Here is a 16552-nt window from a genome sequence, read left to right as displayed (position 1 = left end):
AGGCATTTAACAGACAGCTGGACAGCCACCTGTTGGGAGTGTTAAGTTGGATTCCTGCACCGAGCAGGGAGTTGGATGCAATGGCCTTGTAGGCCCCTTCCAACTCTACTATTCTATGATTCTATAGTTATATGACTAACACGGCCTGCTGATGCTCCTCTGGAAGTTGTGAGGGACTGCAGTCCTTGCCCCATCACCAGGAAGGATATCCCACACCCTCCTGCCCATGCCCAAGTCGGGGAGTGGCACTTGCTTTGCATTTGTTTTCAGGACCATGGCATGTCTATCCATGCCAACGTTGATTCTGTTTCTTAAAAATGACAACACCAGCGTGTCTATGTGTGTGTGTGTGTGTGTGTGTGTGAGAGAGAGAGAGAGAGAGAGAGAGAGAGAGAGAGGGGTGGCGGTCAGTGGCTTCATGACTGCCACAAGCTCCAGACAATCTTTACTCTGGCTCCTCCTCAAAACACAAGGAACTGGTGCTCCCAGCCTGACTTCCCTTTGAAAATGGATCCCTTGTCCTTTTGAAGCTGAGAATCACTTGCAGCAAACTGCTTACATTACTGTAGTCATACACCATGATGGCAGAAGAGTTGGCCATGTTGACATGGAAGGTTGCCAGCCGCTCCTTCCTGCTCATGGAAAGGTGCTGTGGGGAGCCTTCCCCATCTAGGCCTTGTATGGTCATTTGCAGGACCTAGATGTTTAAAAGAAAACCGTGGTGAGCAAAGGGAAGGAAACGCATGGGAGCATAAGGTAAAGAGATGGCCAATCTGCTCCCTGCCTGTTTCTTCCTAGTCAATAAATGGGTGGGACCTGCAACAAAATGTTGCTGTGTGGTGTACACCCGCTCGGGGTTCAAACCAGCCAGCCAGCCATGCCCTCTCCCAGGACCCTTTATTTCATTGTCCTCTCCTGCCCCGGTTTTCTGTCCCTTCCCTCACAGGCATTCTGCATTCTGTGGCTATGGAACATCTCCAGTCCTCATGTGGCCGGTTTCACTGGCCTCTGTAGGGGCCGTTTCCTTACAAACAAATCCTACTTCTGAAAATCACAGAAGCAGGTTGATCCTCCCTCTTTTTTCTTGGTATTCCTGTTTGGGCTGTGTAACCATCAGAACGCAGTACCAGAGTTTGCTGTGAGAATATATTAGTACGAAAAAGCCACCATCAATTTTGGGGGAAAAACTGATGCTGTAATATATAAATAATATAAATAATAATAAATAAATTGTATTTGTTAGTCGCCTATCTGTCTGACTGAACGAACACTCTAGGCGACTTACATAACATTTTAAAATACAATATAAAAACAATATATTCATCAATCTATCTAACATCACAAAAACAGCAATTAATACATATAAAAAGCTACTCCACCCCAATATTCTTATAGGCCTGCCTGAATAGCCAGGTCTTTAAGGCACGGCAAAAACTCAACAGGGAGGAGCATGTCGGAGATCGTAGGGGAGAGAATTCCAGAGGGTGGGGGCCACCACCGAAAGCGCTCTCTCTCTGGTCCGCACCAGCCTAGCTGTTTTGACTGGTGGGACCGGGAGAAAATCCTGCGTGGCTGATCTTGTAAGGCGGCCTATTTGGTGATACTGGAGGTGGTCCTTCAGATAAACTGGACCAGAACTGTATAGGTTTTAAAGGTCAACACCAAAACCTTGAATTGGGCTCGGTAAGCCACTGGTAACCAGTGTAGATCTAACAACACCGGAGTGATGTGATCCCGGCGGCGGCTATGCTTAATCAAGTGTGCCGCCGCATTCTGTACCAGTTGTAGCTTCCGGACCGTTTTCAAGGGTAACCCCACATAGAGCGCATTACAATAGTCCAAGCGAGAGGAGACCAGGGCATGTACCACTTGTGGGAGCAGATGTACAGGAAGGTAGGGCCGCAGCCGTTGTATCAGATGTAATTGATACCAAGCTGCCCGGCTCACTGCCGAAATCTGAGCCTCCATGGACAGCTGGGAGTCAAGAATGACCCCTAGGCTGCGGACCTGGTTTTTCAGGGGTAATTTCACCCCGTTAAGCACCACATCGATGTCTCCCAACCTTCCCTTATCACCCACAAGTAATACCTCAGTCTTATCGGGGTTTAGCTTCAGCCTGTTCTCGCCCATCCATCCACTTACGGACTCCAGGCACTTGGACATGGTTTTCACAGCCAACTCTGGTGAAGATTTAAATGAGAGATAGAGCTGAGTGTCATCCGCATATTGGTGACACTGCAGCCCAAAACTCCTGATGATGGCTCCCAGCGGCTTCATATAGATGTTAAATAGCATGGGGGAGAGGATAGAGCCCTGTGGTACTCCACAATTAAGAGACCAAGGGTCTGAAACCTCATCCCCCAATGCCACCCGTTGGCATCTACCTGAGAGATTGGAATGGAACCACCGTAGAACAGTGGCCCCTATTCCTAATCCTTTAAGACCCTTTGGCCCTCCAGATGTTGTGGGACCAAGCCCCACCAGCCAGCAGCAAGGAGAAGTGGCCACCAGGAATGATCCGAGTTGCAGTCCAACGTCTGAAGGGCCAAAGGGTAGCCACCCTTGCTGCCGTAACAGGAGTCTGGCCCTGGGAATTGGCTTCTGCTTGGGGAAACTGTGGTGTTAATCAGACTCGATGCATAGCTGTCTAAGCCAGTTGTCTTTGGCCTTTGCAGACCTGCCTTTAGGCCAGACATGCCCTTGGGGACCCACTTCTTAATGTTTTACCATGCATTGGTATGGTGGTAGTGCTGCTGTTGTGAGCTGTGGGTCCTGATCCACCTGTTGAAGACCAGCTGTGGTCTAAACTGTGCTAGGTATGGACTTACCCAGTTCTGTCCTGGCATGCAGTTCCTGCTTTCACGTGCTTCAGCCCAACACAGCAGGTGTCAGGGAAACACTTAGGCAAGTCTCCCCCCACTGCATTCCGGCCTCCCTCCAATGGAAGAGAGAGACCCAGTGCAGTCCAAAGGCAGACTAGATGTGGGGGTGGAGAGACAGTGTGATTCTCCCTCTGGAGTCAAGGACCTGAACAGGTTGGGCACATGCAGGTGCTGTCCTTACCTCCCTAGAGAAACAAAAAATGTTCTGTTGCTGTTCAATGAGATGTGAGGACAATACTGCAATTAAAATGGGGAATTGGGGGACCTGGCTTGCACAGGGGCACAAAATGGTCATATAAAATCATGGAAAATATTGACAATTATGAAAACGTTAAATGATGTGGCGTTTTCTTGTCAGTGTAGAATAATAAGCACGTTTTCCAGATGGTAGACAACCTGTGAAATGCTACCTTTCCCAGAGACTTAGTAAGGGCAGTAGGTCAGGCACAGCCCTCGCAGCTTAACACTGTAAAGCACATTATTTATTTATTTAATTCATTTGTATCCCGCCCTTCCTCCCAGCAGGAGCCCACAGAATGCGGCTGGTGAGGAAGGAAAACCCCAGAGACATGAAATCAGACATCAGGGTTGCTGTTTTCTTTTCTTTTCTTTGCGCAACCTTTTTGAGCAGAAGCAGTCTATCTGAGAAGGTCAGAATCAGTGTCCTTAAAGGATTGCAAGCATTTCTAACTCACACTGGTGCCACTTTCCAGGGGAGTGGTGCACACTAGGGAGCACATACTGGATGTACGAATTAATAGCCATGGCACCTTTTGAAGTGACCCACAGCAGACTTGCCCTCATCATGGTGTACTTACCATCTCAGTGTGCTTCTCTGTCATATGCAGCCCCACCAGTAGGAAGCTCAGAAAAAACAAGACTGCCACCACCACCACCACCACCACAATCAAGAGCTTCTTGCAAGGTTGTCCAAGGAGCCTGGGGGATGCCGTGTAAACCTGCAGAACCGGAAAATACACTCAGAATAACACTGTGGGGCATTTTGCCTCAGACAGGATGACTGGACAGAGGCCTAGTTCTCACTGAAGCAGTAAACTAGCACCTGGCATGCACCACTCTAGAGTCAGATGATGGAATGCTCCTCCATACAAGGAAAGTTCCTGTGCATACAAAAAGCCCCAGCCCGTTGGGGGAAAGTCTGGGCTTTGCATTTGCAGGATGGTGTTTGTTGTTAGAGAGGGACATGCCTTCCTTTTTCTTTGTAAGCCGCCTTGTGGGCCTTTGACTGAAAGGCAGGGTATAAGTAAAATTTAATAATAATAATAATAATAATAATAATAATAATGTGATATCCACATGCAATCTAAGTGGTACACCCTTCCCAGGCACAGGCTTACCACCTCAGTAAGAGTACTGAGGGCAGAAACAGGAACTGAGATGTATATATAATTAGAGGATAGCGTAGCTCCTAGTGAATCATTCACCAGCCAAGGTGCAAGTGGCATCTCAAGTGGCAGATTTGGGGCACCAATAACAGCAGCAGAGTGGGGGAAAGCTCAGCCTGACCTATAGGGCACCATCCAGTGGGGCATTTTCCAATACAAGCCCTCTGAAGTGAAGAGCGGGGAGGGAATATCCCAGTGGACCACCTTGCCCCAAACTAGGGAAGGGGAGGTAGGGTGCCCTTAGGATGTTCCACCTCTGGCCCCAAAATGCTGTGGGCCTTTCCTGGCTATCTTCACTTCTCCAGCTCAGCCCTCTTTGCCCAGAGTGGGTGCCAAACGGCACATGCAGGAGCAGCAACTCTGTCCCAGGCAGAAAGAGACTCACCGGGGGTGCCTCCATCATCAGCGCCTCCTTGCTGCTGCCGCTACTCTCCATCTTGTGATGAGTCTCCTGGCCAACTCTCAGCTCTCCCTGCAGTGGTCTTGGCTACTCCCAGGCAGGTGAAAGAGAAAGAGAGAGAGGCCCCTTATATAAGGTGCCGGGCGCCAAAGCACTGCCATTGGATGGTAGCCACCTCTTGCATTTCATTTGGGCACCTGTTTTCACCAAGTCCTTTCAGAGCAATTCTACAGATAAGTGGTATTTAGACACACACATGTGTCAGTCAAGAGCCTCTGAGGAAACTCGTCCATAAGCACAAGGACCTCTTAGGAGCAAAGAGCCTCTCGTTCTTCAAAAAGTCAACTTCTCCTGAAGCCGCAAGGGTCAAGGTGCAACTCATTCAGGACTCTCCTTGCTTTTTATCAGTTGTGTCAGAAAGTTCTTGGGACATTCAAATCAAGAATGTGGAAATGTTATTATTCTCTTGATGGGAAATAAGAACGTCTCAGAGAAGAGTGAGTGCATGGGGGGGGAGGGCCCTTTGTTCTGAGCCATCTCTTTGCTAGGCTATATGTGCCCACTTCCTTCCGCCTGCCCTCCTGGCCATGCTTAGTTGTGCTGTCTTGGAGTGAGGGCACCATGGGCTGAAGACATCACCAGAGGACTGTGCCCCAACTGTGCCAGAACTCTAAAGAACTTGACCTGGGGCGACCGTTTTCAGTAGCTGCCCTGGGTCCAGTGCAAAGTCTCCTTCCACTGTTTCCTATGAAGCTCAAATATTGGGTGTTCTCAGGCATGCTGCAAACATTCAACCTAACCTACCACTGCACAGAGCTGTTGTGAGGATAAACTAGGAGAAGTTGATATAGGCTGCCCTGAGCATCGGGGGGGGGGAGAGAGGCAGGGAGTCAACCCCTGTGCGTGTCTTCTGCTTGCAGGATGAGCACCCTCTTCTTGTCTGCTGGAGAAGAAGATAGGAGCAGGTCTCCCCTTCTCCACACACTCATTAAAGCACCTCTTCACTGATCTGTTACATGCAGATCATACCTTTGCAATTGCTTGCAGGGCTCACTGGTGAAAGGTTACATGCGGTAGAAATGGTCATCTGTCTGGATAAACTGGTCATCAGTTGGCTCCATGACCCCATCCTGCCGGAGGCCTGAGGTATGCTGCTGAGTCTTGCCACCCAAGTGGACGCCATGGGCAGTTTTCTCCTGTGCAGGCCTTGCACCCTGGGGGACTTGTGTGCCTCTTGGCCCTGCTCCAAGCTGCTAAGAAAGGCTCAGACCATCTTCTTCACACACATTGCCCTTTGTTGCCCGGAACAAAGCTGTGCCTGGAACGAGAGATGTTTGTGAAGGGCTCTCGCAGGCCGCTCATGCACCATAAATTATCTGACAGCAACATGAGCCTGCCAAGATCGGGGTGGGGTGGGGATTGGGGTGTGGATAAAAAGGGCGGGGGGATGATGTTTGAAGGGATGGCAGTTTGGAGAGATGCAGAGTTGAAAAATATCCATTGTGGTTAAAGATGCCTGCCAAGGTCGGTGTTCTTGTTGTTAGCATTTGATGACAAAAAAAGACATCACCATAAAAGAGGACAAAAGAGGACACACATTTGTATATGATACGGTTTAAATAGAAATGCAAAGCATGCCATTGCCCTAGAAGGGAAGACTGCGAGCAGGTGCCCTCCTGTGTGCCTGCCTGTTGCCCAGGTGGTCATTGCGGAGGGGCAACTCCAAGGCCCCTGCAGGTCTCCCATCCTAAGATTCATGAGCTTTAAAGTGGTCTTGAACCAGACAGCCTTTGAGACAGAGGACTGTCCTGTGTAAAGTAGGACAACCTAGCAATAGGGAAGGTCTGGATGTTGCAGGTAGTGCAATATGTCTCTCTAGAGAGAGAAGCACATTGTGCCCCCCATAGGATCCTTAGCAAGGAAGGCTAAGCTGCTTGGCGGAGGGCAGGCATTGTCCTCACTGCACAGCATCTCTCCCCCTACCCCTGCCCCCAGCTGCATTCTAGGCCTCCAGGGAGTGCAAGCTACTTCTGTGCTCTTTGTGGGGATTACACATGCATCAGAAGGGTGCTTAGCCCATAATAGCTCATGAAAGCAAAATAAAGCAGTAAGGATATGGGGTAAATGTACACATAGACTAAGGCACAGTGATTTATGATCCTGACTTTTAGCCCGATAATCACTTAGGTAATTTTCACTACATAAAAATGAAGGAAGGAAGCCAGGCCACAAATCACATGGTCTTCGATGTCTGTATACTAGTCCCCAGAGTAAGTTGGGGGGGGGGGAAGAAAAATAACAGCACTGTTTGCAGCAACATAAAAAAGGCCAGCAGAATGAAGGACAGCAGTGAGAAGTTGCTTGTCAGCCCACAAGAAATGAAATGAAAGAAGGGAGGAGGAGATAGTGGGCATGGAGAGGGGAACAACTGACACACCCACTTAAAAGTATCAGAGCAAAACATCTGCAAGGAGGACAGCAGTACAGTGGAGATGGTTTTTCGTTCCCTTTTCGTATTATCGGCGGTAGCGTTGTGGCAAATTTAGAAGTCCAGGGTCCCTTCATGAGCCATCAGGATCGGCCACACAATCGGCCACACAATCGGCCAAATTGACAGGTGACTGGGGGCAGCCCCCTATCAATCACATGACATCATTATCCAACCCACTTATCAAAACCCTTTGCAAGGGGGATCCCAAGCCACAACATCCTGCTGCCAATCAGGTGCTTGGAAATGGCTGCACATGGGATTTTGCTAGCCCTGTGCACGCCACTTCCCAAAGCGCCAAACACAGAGCTAGCAAAGTGGTTGTTTCTCCCCTCCCCATGCGGGGTGGGGACAAAGAAGCTGGTATTTTGCAGGCATTTGTAGACAATCTGCAAAAAGCCCACTGAGGGAGATAAAATGCTTTCCAAGCAATGCACCTTGTATTTTATAAGCAGACTCCCTTCTTTCAGCCTTCCTTCCTTTGTCCCCCTTCTCTGTGAGAAGAAGCTGCTTTGCCTTTGCATTGGTTGCTATGGGTCTGCAAAGGACAGTTGGAAAGTCCTTTGTTTTAGTAAGATTCTGATGCAAAGCCCATCTTAAATCAGGCTTGGCTGTCCCTGCTCTTCTCAGCAAACTCCCCTCTCTTAACTCCTGTTGACTCTCTCCCTCCTGGTGTTTTTCTTCTCCCCACAACAATAGATGGTGGCAGCCAATTAACATGCAAAGAGATTCATACAGACTGCTGATTAGCTGTAGTGACTATCCGGCTCCGCGTTTGGGAATTGCAGTGCCTTGATTGGCTATAGTAGAGACAGACTATAGGGGGCCAGTAGGGGGCCGGAAAGGGGTTGGATGCAAAAAAAAAGTAAGGGACCTGTGTCCCTGAGTGCCCCCCCCCCAGGAAAACATACTTGATTATCAGCAGATTGGGTTAGTAAGGATTTACAGGGGGGAGGAAACTGTGCAATAGCTTCTGTTTGCTAGTAACATCATGTGAACCATGAGAATTTAAAGGAGATGTGAGTAGCACTAAACATACAGTAGATGAGCCCTTAGTGGATGAAGTGGCAGTTATGGGAGAAAGTCTTGTCCTTATTTATTGGATGAGTTTCAGTTGGTACAGCTTGAGGACGTTGACAAGGTGCTTGGACTGGTGCGTGCAACCACCTCTGTGCTGGATCCTTGCCCCTCTTGGCTAGTGAAAGCTGGCAGGGCTGGAACAGCCGGCTGGGCCAGGGAAGTGATAAATGCCTCCTTGAGAGACGGAGTGGTCCCTAGTTGCTTAAAAGAGGCAGTAGTGAGACCACTCCTGAAGAAACCTTTCCTGGACCCAGATAATTTGAACAACTATAGACCGGTAGCGAATGTTCCATTCCTGGGCAAGGTCTTAGACAGAGCTTGGAAAAGTTACTTTTTTGAACTACAACTCCCATCAGCCCTAGGCAACATGGCCACTGGATTAGGCTGATGGGAGCTGTAGTTAAAAAAAGTAACTTTTCCAAGCTCTGGTCTTAGAACGGGTGGTCGCTAGCCAGCTCCAGGTGCTCTTGGATGAAACTGATTATCTAGATCCGTTTCAATCCGGTTTTAGGCCCGGTTTTGGCACTGAAACAGCCTTGGTCGCCCTGTATGATGACCTGTGTTGGGAGAGGGACAGAGGGAGTGTTACTCTGTTGATTCTCCTTGATCTCTCAGCTGCTTTTGATACCATCGACCATGGTATCCTTCTGGGGAGACTCATGGAGTTGGGAGTTGGAGGTACTGCTTGGCAGTGGTTCCGCTCCTGCTTGGCGGGTCGTCTCCAGAAGGTAGGGCTTGGGGAACATTGTTCGACACCCTGGACTCTCCATTGTGGAGTCCCGCAGGGATCGGTCCTGTCCCCTATGCTTTTTAACATCTACATGAAGCCGCTGGGTGCGGTCATCAGGAGCTTTGGAGTGCGTTGTCACCAGTATGCTGATGACACGCAACTCTATTTCTCCTTTTCATCTTCTTCAGGTGAGGCTGTTAATGTGCTGAACCGCTGCCTGGCCGCGATAATGGACTGGATGAGAGCTAATAAACTGAGGCTCAATCCTGACAAGACCGAGACGCTGTTGGTGAGCGCCTTCTCTGACCAGATGGTGGATGTTCAACCTCTTCTAGATGGGGTTACACTCCCTCTGAAGGAACAGGTTTGTAGCTTGGGGGTTCTTTTCGATCCATTCCTGTCTCTCGAGGCGCAGGTGGCCTCGGTGGCATGGAATGCATTCTACCACCTTTGGTTGGTAGCCCAGCTACGTCCCTATCTGGAAAGCGACGACCTCGCTTCAGTTGTGCATGCTCTGGTAACCTCTAGATTGGATTACTGCAATGTGCGCTACATGGGGCTGCCTCTGAAGACAGTTCGGAAACTACAGCTAGTGCAAAACGCAGCTGCTAGACTGCTGACGAGGACTAGGCGGTCTGCACATATAACACCTGTTCTGGCTCGTTTGCACTGGCTACCTATTTGTTTCCGGGCCAAATTCAAAGTGCTAGTTTTGACTTATAAAGCCTTACACGGTGCGGGACCACAATACCTGGCAGAACGCCTCTCCCGATATGAACCTACCCGCTCACTACGTTCAACATCTAAGGCCCTCCTCCGAGCTCCGACTCACAGGGAAGCTTGGAGGGTAGTAACAAGATCTAGGGCCTTTTCAGTGGTTGCCCCCGAATTATGGAACAGTCTTCCTGATGAGGTGCGCCTGGCGCCTACACTTTTATCTTTTAGGTGCCAGGTTAAAACCTTTTTATTCTCCCAGGCATTTTAACCTATTTGTGTTTTTAATCTATCTTAGGTTGTTTACTTGTTTAATACTGCATACTTTACTGTTTTTGTGATTTTATTGTATTTTATCCATGTTGTGCACTGCCCTGAGAGCCCTTGGGCTGTGGGCAATATATAAATCGAACAAAATAAAAAATATATATACAGTGACCATGTTGTTCTTGATCTTAAAGGAAGCAAAAGCTGAGAGTAGCCATGTGTGTATCCTGGAAGTCAAGAAAACCAATTTTAATAAATTCCGAACAATGACAAGTAAGGTCCCATGGCAAGTGACCCTAATGAGAAAATGATTCCAAGGTGGGTGGGAGTTTCTAAAAAAGGAAATTCTAAAGTTAACAATGGCAAACAATTCCAACAAGGAAAAAAGGGGGAAGACAGTGGAAGAAGCCAATGAGGTTTCACAAAAAGTTTGGAGATGACCAAAAAAGGACACATACAGGAAGTGGAAGGAAGGCCAGGCTACAAAGGAAGAGTACAGGCAGGTAGCATGGAATTGCAGGGGTGGCGTCAGGAAGGCTAAAGCTGAGAATGAGCTGAGGTTAGCGAGAGATGCCAAAAGCAACAAAAAAGCTTTCTTTAGGTACACCCATAGTAAAAGGCAGAGAAAAGAAATGGTGCTTCAGCTACTCAGTGAGGATGGCAAAACGATAACAGATGACAAAGAAAAGGCAGAAGTGCTCAATTCCTACTTTGGCTCAGTTTTCTCCCAAAAAAGGGTCTATGACCCTCCCGGGAAACATGAAGTAGAAGGGGCAGGATTGCAGCCTGAGACAAATGGTCAAGGAATACGTAATCACTGTGACTGAGTTCAAATCTGCAGGGCCCAACAAACTGCATCCTAGAGTACTGAGGGAACTGGCTGAAGGACTCTCGGAACCACTGTCCATTGTTTTTGCGGAATTGTGAAGGATGGGTGAAGTGCTGGATGACTGGAGGAGGGCTAATGTTGTCCCTCTCTTCAACAAGGGCAAAAAGGAGGAACCTGGGAACTACAGACCAGTCAGCCTGACATCGATCCCTGGGAAAATTCTGGAGCAGATTATAAAGCCGTCAGTCTGTAAGCACCTTGAAACAATGTAGGGATTACTAGAAGCCAACATGGATTTGTCAAGAACAAATCCTGCCAGGCTAATCTTATCTCAGTATTTGATTGGGGGACCTCCCTGGTACACTGTGGGAATGTTGTGGACATAATATATCTGGACTTCAGCAAAACTTTTGACAAAGTGCCCCATGATATTCTGATTAGCAATCTAGCTAAATGTGGGCTGGATGGAACAACTATCAGGTGGATCCACAGTTGGCTACAGAATTGTACTCAAAGAATGCTTATCGATGGTTCCTTCTCAAACTACGGGGAGGTAACGAGCAGGGTAGCGCAGGGCTCGGTCCTGGGCCCAGAGCTCTTCAACATTTTTATTAATGACTTGGATGAGGAGGTGCAGGGAATGCTTATCAAATCTGCAGATGATACAAAATTGGGAGGGATAGCTAATACCCCCTCTCTAGGATGCACACCTTAATGTGGTGAGGGGGTATGAGAGTGATAAAGAAGCTGAGAGCAATGCCATCAGGAGTCTAGACCAAGAGGCTAGACTCCTAGCAGGGGCACCCAAGGCTGAATGGTCAAAGCTGAGACACCAGACTAAGATGCACCCAAACTCAGAGGAAGGCAATGGTAAACCACCTCTGAATATCTCTTACCACGAAAACCCTATGAACAGAGTATCCAAAATGCAACATGAGATAGTGCTGGAAGGTGAGACCCCCAGGTCAGAAGGCACTCAACGAGCTACTGGGAAAGAACACAGGACAAATACGAGTAGCGCTGTGACTAATGACGCAGCTGGGTGAAAGCCGAAAGGAAACCCAGAAGCTGATGTGCACAGATGTGAAAGGAGAGTCTGGAGTTGTACGATGCACACAATAGGAACATGGAATGTGAGAATCATGAACCAGGGAAAGTTAGAAATTGTCAAGCAAGAAATGGAATGTATCAACATTACAATATTTGGTGTGAGTGAACTAAAATAGACGGGAATGGGACATTTTCAATCAGGCAACTACAAAATATTTTATGCAGGAAATGAGAAATTAAGAAGAAATGTGGTTGCTTTAATAATAAGTGATGTAGCAAAATCAATTAGGAGCTATAATGCAAGGTCTGAGCAAGTTATATCAATGAGATTAAACGGGAAACCTATTAACATAACCATCATCCAAGTCTATGCTCCAACGGCAAAAGCAGAAGAAGAGGAATTGGAGAGATTTTACACAGACGTACAGGAAGAAATTGATCACACACCAAAACAAGATGTTCTGATAATCATGGGGGACTGGAATGTAAAAGTAGAGAACAGAGAAGGATTAGGAATTGTGTGGAAATGGGGCTTAGGAGATAGAAATGAAGCAGGAGAAAGACTTATTGAATTCTGTGAAGCCAATGATTTGTTTCTTGCGAACACATTTTTTGAGCAACCAAAAAGACAACTGTACACGCGGACATCATCAGATGGTCAATATAGGAATCAAACTGATTATATAATTGGAAACAAAAGATGGAGATGTTCCATACTTTCTGCAAAAACAAGACCAGGAGCAGACTGTGGTACAGATCATGAACTGATCATATTGAAAATCAGAGTTAAGCTAAAGAAGAAGAACAAAGCACTCATAATGCCAAAATACAATTTAAATAACATCCCAGAAGAATATAAAGATCAAATAAGGAACAGGTTTGAGGCTGTTGACAGAGAACCAGAAGAACTATGAAGTCAGGGACATTATCAGGGAAGAATGCAAAAAGACAATACCTCTTGTTAAAAAGAGAGAAAGACCTCAATGAATGACTGAAGAAACTCTTAAAATGGTTAAAGAGAGAAGGAAAGCAAAAGCAAAAGGAGATAGAAACACAGTCAGAACCCTAAATGCAACAATACAACAACTAGTATGTAGGGACAAAGAAAATTATTACAATAGTTATTGTACAGAAATAGAAAAGGACAACAAAATGGGAAGAACAAGAGCCCTATTCCAAAAGATTAGAGAAATGAAAGGGAAATTTAAACCACGAGTAGGGATGTTGAATAATCAACAGGGGAACACACTGACTGACCGAGATGAAATAAAAGGAAGATGGAAGCAATACACTGAAGAACTCTATAAAAGAGATGCAAGGATGACAGATTCATTCACGGAGGAACCATATGATGAAGAACCAGAAATTTTAGAATGTGAGGTGAAAGCTGCTCTTAAAATTCTTGGAAGAAACAAATCACCAGGAATAGACGGCATACCAATAGAGTTGCTACAAGCTACTGAGACTGAATCTGTCCAAATTTTGCCAAAATTTGTCAAGAAATACGGAAAACTAAACAATGGCCCACAGAATGGAAGCATTCAATATATACCCCACTTCCAAAGAAAGGGGATCCCAGAGAATGCAGTAATTACCAAACTATTGCCTTAATATCCCATGCAAGTAAAGTAATGCTCAAGATTCTACAACAAAGGCTCTTACCATATATGGAGCGAGAAATGCCAGACGTCCAAGCTGGATTTAGAAAGGGAAGAGGTACCAGAGATCATACTGCAAACATACGTTGGATAATGGAACGGAGCAAAGAATTTCAGAAGAAAATCACCCTGTGCTTTATAGACTACAGCAAAGCCTTTGACTGTGCAGATCATGAAAAACTATGGAATGCTTAAAAGAAATGGGGGTGCCACAGCATCTGATTGTCCTGATGTGCAACCTATACTCTGGACAAGAGGCTACTGTAAGGAAAGAATATGGAGAAACCGATTGGTTCCCCATCGGAAAGGGTGTGAGACAGGGGTGTATTTTATCACCCTATTTATTTAATCTGTACGCAGAACATATCATATGGAAAGCGGGATTGGACCAAGATGAAGGAGGTGTGAAAATTGGAAGGAGAAATATCATTTAAGATATGCAGACGATACCATACTCTTAGCAGAAACCAGTAATGATTTGAAAGGAATGCTGATGAAAGTTAAAGAGGAAAGCACAAAAGCAGGACTACAGCTGAACGTCAAGAAAACTAAAGTAATGACAACAGAAGATTTGTGTAACTTTACAGCTCAGAGGCACATGTTACCAAATTCTTCCAAGCTACACAGCAAGTGGATTGGACTGTGAAAGACCAACCCAAATTGTGTTTGCATTTTGACAAATTTGTAGGGCAGTACAATATCTCAGAGAGGAGTTCAGGTCTCCTGCTCCCCTGGTGCATTCACTATAGCTGCCCAATTTCCCTGCTTTTTAAAGTTTGGTAGAAATATCTGTGGGCTATAGGTACATTCTTAAACCGCAAGGTTTTTTTGCCTATTAGTGAATTTCCCTGCTTTTTAATCCGGGAGGTAAGAAATGGGATCCTGCGCAAGTTTGCTGAGAGTGGATTGATCATTTGCATGCTTATTGAGTTAAGTGGGATTTACACACACACACCAGGCAATCATGCTTAGGATAGGTGAAATTGACCACAGGGGATGGGGGAGGAGGGGGAGGAGGGAGGGGAGGAAATGCAGAGGGGAGGACTGGGATGGGAGCAGGCAGGAGGGGGAGGGGAGAAGAAGGACAGAGGCGGTCATTTGCATGTTTATTGAGTTCAGTGGGATTTACTCCTGTGCAATCATGCTTAGGATAGGTAAAACTGACCGGGAGGGGGGAGGGACGGAGGGCTGGAGTGGGCAGGGAAGGCGGAAGAAGGAAGAGGGGAGGGGAGGAGGCAGGGAGAGGAGAGGGGAAGGAGGGAAAAGGCAGGTCTGATCATTTGTATGATTATTGAATCGGATATACTCCTATGCAATCATGATTAGGATAGGTAAAACTGACCAGGCTGGACCTGCCAACCAAGACGTCTTCTGTATCTTTCACAGTTGGGCAGGGGGAAGGGACAATTCTACCTTGTGGTTTTTCCCATTACAATGTTGCAAGAACACCGGCACTTGGCTGACTTTCTCTTCTAAAGATACAGGATCAGTCTCAGGCCCTGAACCTGGCAACCCTACCTCCCACCCAATTTAAAACAAAGCTGTCCCTGGCCACATCCACACCACACCTCTATTACACTTTGGACAATCATTATTTATTTATCTATTTATTTAGTGTATTTATATACCGCCCCATAGCCGAAGCTCTCTGGGCGGTTTACAATAACTAAAAACATTAAAAACAAATATACAAATTTAAAAACACATCTTTTCAAAACAATTTACCATGGCTTCTCTCAAAGCCATGGCTCAAAGCCAATCATGGCTTCTCTCAAAGAATCCTGAGAAGTGTAGTTAGTGAAGGGTGCTGAGAGTTGCTAGGAGACGCCCTGTTCCTCTCACAGACCTTCAATCAGAGTGGCTGACTGTTAACCATTCTCTCAGGGGAATAGGAGTCTCCTCTCAGCACCCTTCACAAACTACACTTCCCAGGATTCTTTGAGGGAAGCCATGACTGTCTCGCGTGAAATCAAGTCTGGTGTGGGTGTGGCCCCCTGATTAGGCAAGCCCAGCAGCTGTGAGGCTTTTAGAACACTGACAGTTGGTCCTTACTGAGCATGCCCCGCGTTATAATAGGCTTCCAGCCAAAATTTCTTAAATTAATTAAAAATCAACCAGGCATTTTTTAAACTTTTAAACTGCAGTAGATGAAGGTCAGAGTATGGGGCAAGGTCAGTATTAGGATGACAGGTACTCTGTGAACATGGCTGATTTTTAATGAATTTCAACAGATTATGAGAACTTGCAGAAAAAAGTCCAAAAGGGCTCTGAGTTTTTCTCTCTCTTTTTAGACTTTGAACTCTCGATTCTCTCTGACTGTTTTGTGTATCACCATGAAAATTGACAGGGTTGTTAAGCAAGCGTTTCTGAGTTCAGGAGTATAAGTTTTGTAAGGTTTTGTTTTGAAATGAGCTTATGGGAGGCCTCAGAATGGCATGGGGGGATATTTTCCATTTAACATTGCGGAATGTGAAAAATCCCCGCTGACTATAGTATACAGCCACTCTCGTGGCTGTATAATTTGAACTCTTAAAAAAGATGAAAAAATATCGCATTCCTTAGAAAGTAGGTTAAGACCCAGGAAACTTCCTGTTCCATTTTTTGGCCAATCCAGAGTCATTGATTAGGAGGGTTACCCCAAGCGGCTGTGCCCCACAATTCCAAGAGATGTAGCCCACCGTACTTCCCCTGCAATGGCACCAAAACTTCCACTGTGAACCTCTTGACCTCTGTGCATGCATGCAGCCCAAGAGTTGCACCCCAGCAGGTTCCTCAGGTATCCAATTTGGATCACAGTCTGCTTCACTGGCACCCCAAGTCACTACCTCAGGTTTGCTACCTCAGGTTTGTCGTGACACTTGTCATTTCCCACCAGCCTCTTTCCACAAGGACATTTCAACCCTGGTTACGGAAGCATTCAGTGCTCATCCTCAGCTGCCCTGCTCTGTTCCATGCGCAGTCAACCTCTTGTTCCATCCTCACCGCCAGTGACAATCCCCGTGGTGGGGATGCATCCTTAGCAACGCTCTCATTCATCCTCTTCCCCAT

The 16552-nt window shown here is 46.7% G+C and overlaps 1 protein-coding gene across 1 annotated transcript in view; it reads right to left on the bottom strand.

Moving 5' to 3' along the window:
- The window catches only part of LOC133368738 (pulmonary surfactant-associated protein C-like), a 25332-nt gene extending 8780 nt beyond the window's left edge, over positions 1-16552 (bottom strand). The window contains exons 1-4 of the mRNA XM_061593354.1: positions 16487-16552; positions 4674-4775; positions 3701-3841; positions 560-697 (exon numbers count right to left, since the gene is read on the bottom strand). Coding sequence (XP_061449338.1) covers positions 560-697; positions 3701-3841; positions 4674-4775; positions 16487-16552 — 447 coding nt within the window. The remainder of the gene's footprint in view (positions 1-559; positions 698-3700; positions 3842-4673; positions 4776-16486) is intronic.

Source organism: Rhineura floridana, chromosome 12, assembly GCF_030035675.1.
Source record: "Rhineura floridana isolate rRhiFlo1 chromosome 12, rRhiFlo1.hap2, whole genome shotgun sequence".
In the NCBI taxonomy this organism is placed as follows: domain Eukaryota; kingdom Metazoa; phylum Chordata; class Lepidosauria; order Squamata; family Rhineuridae; genus Rhineura; species Rhineura floridana.
This window is presented reverse-complemented; position numbering and strand designations above follow the sequence as displayed.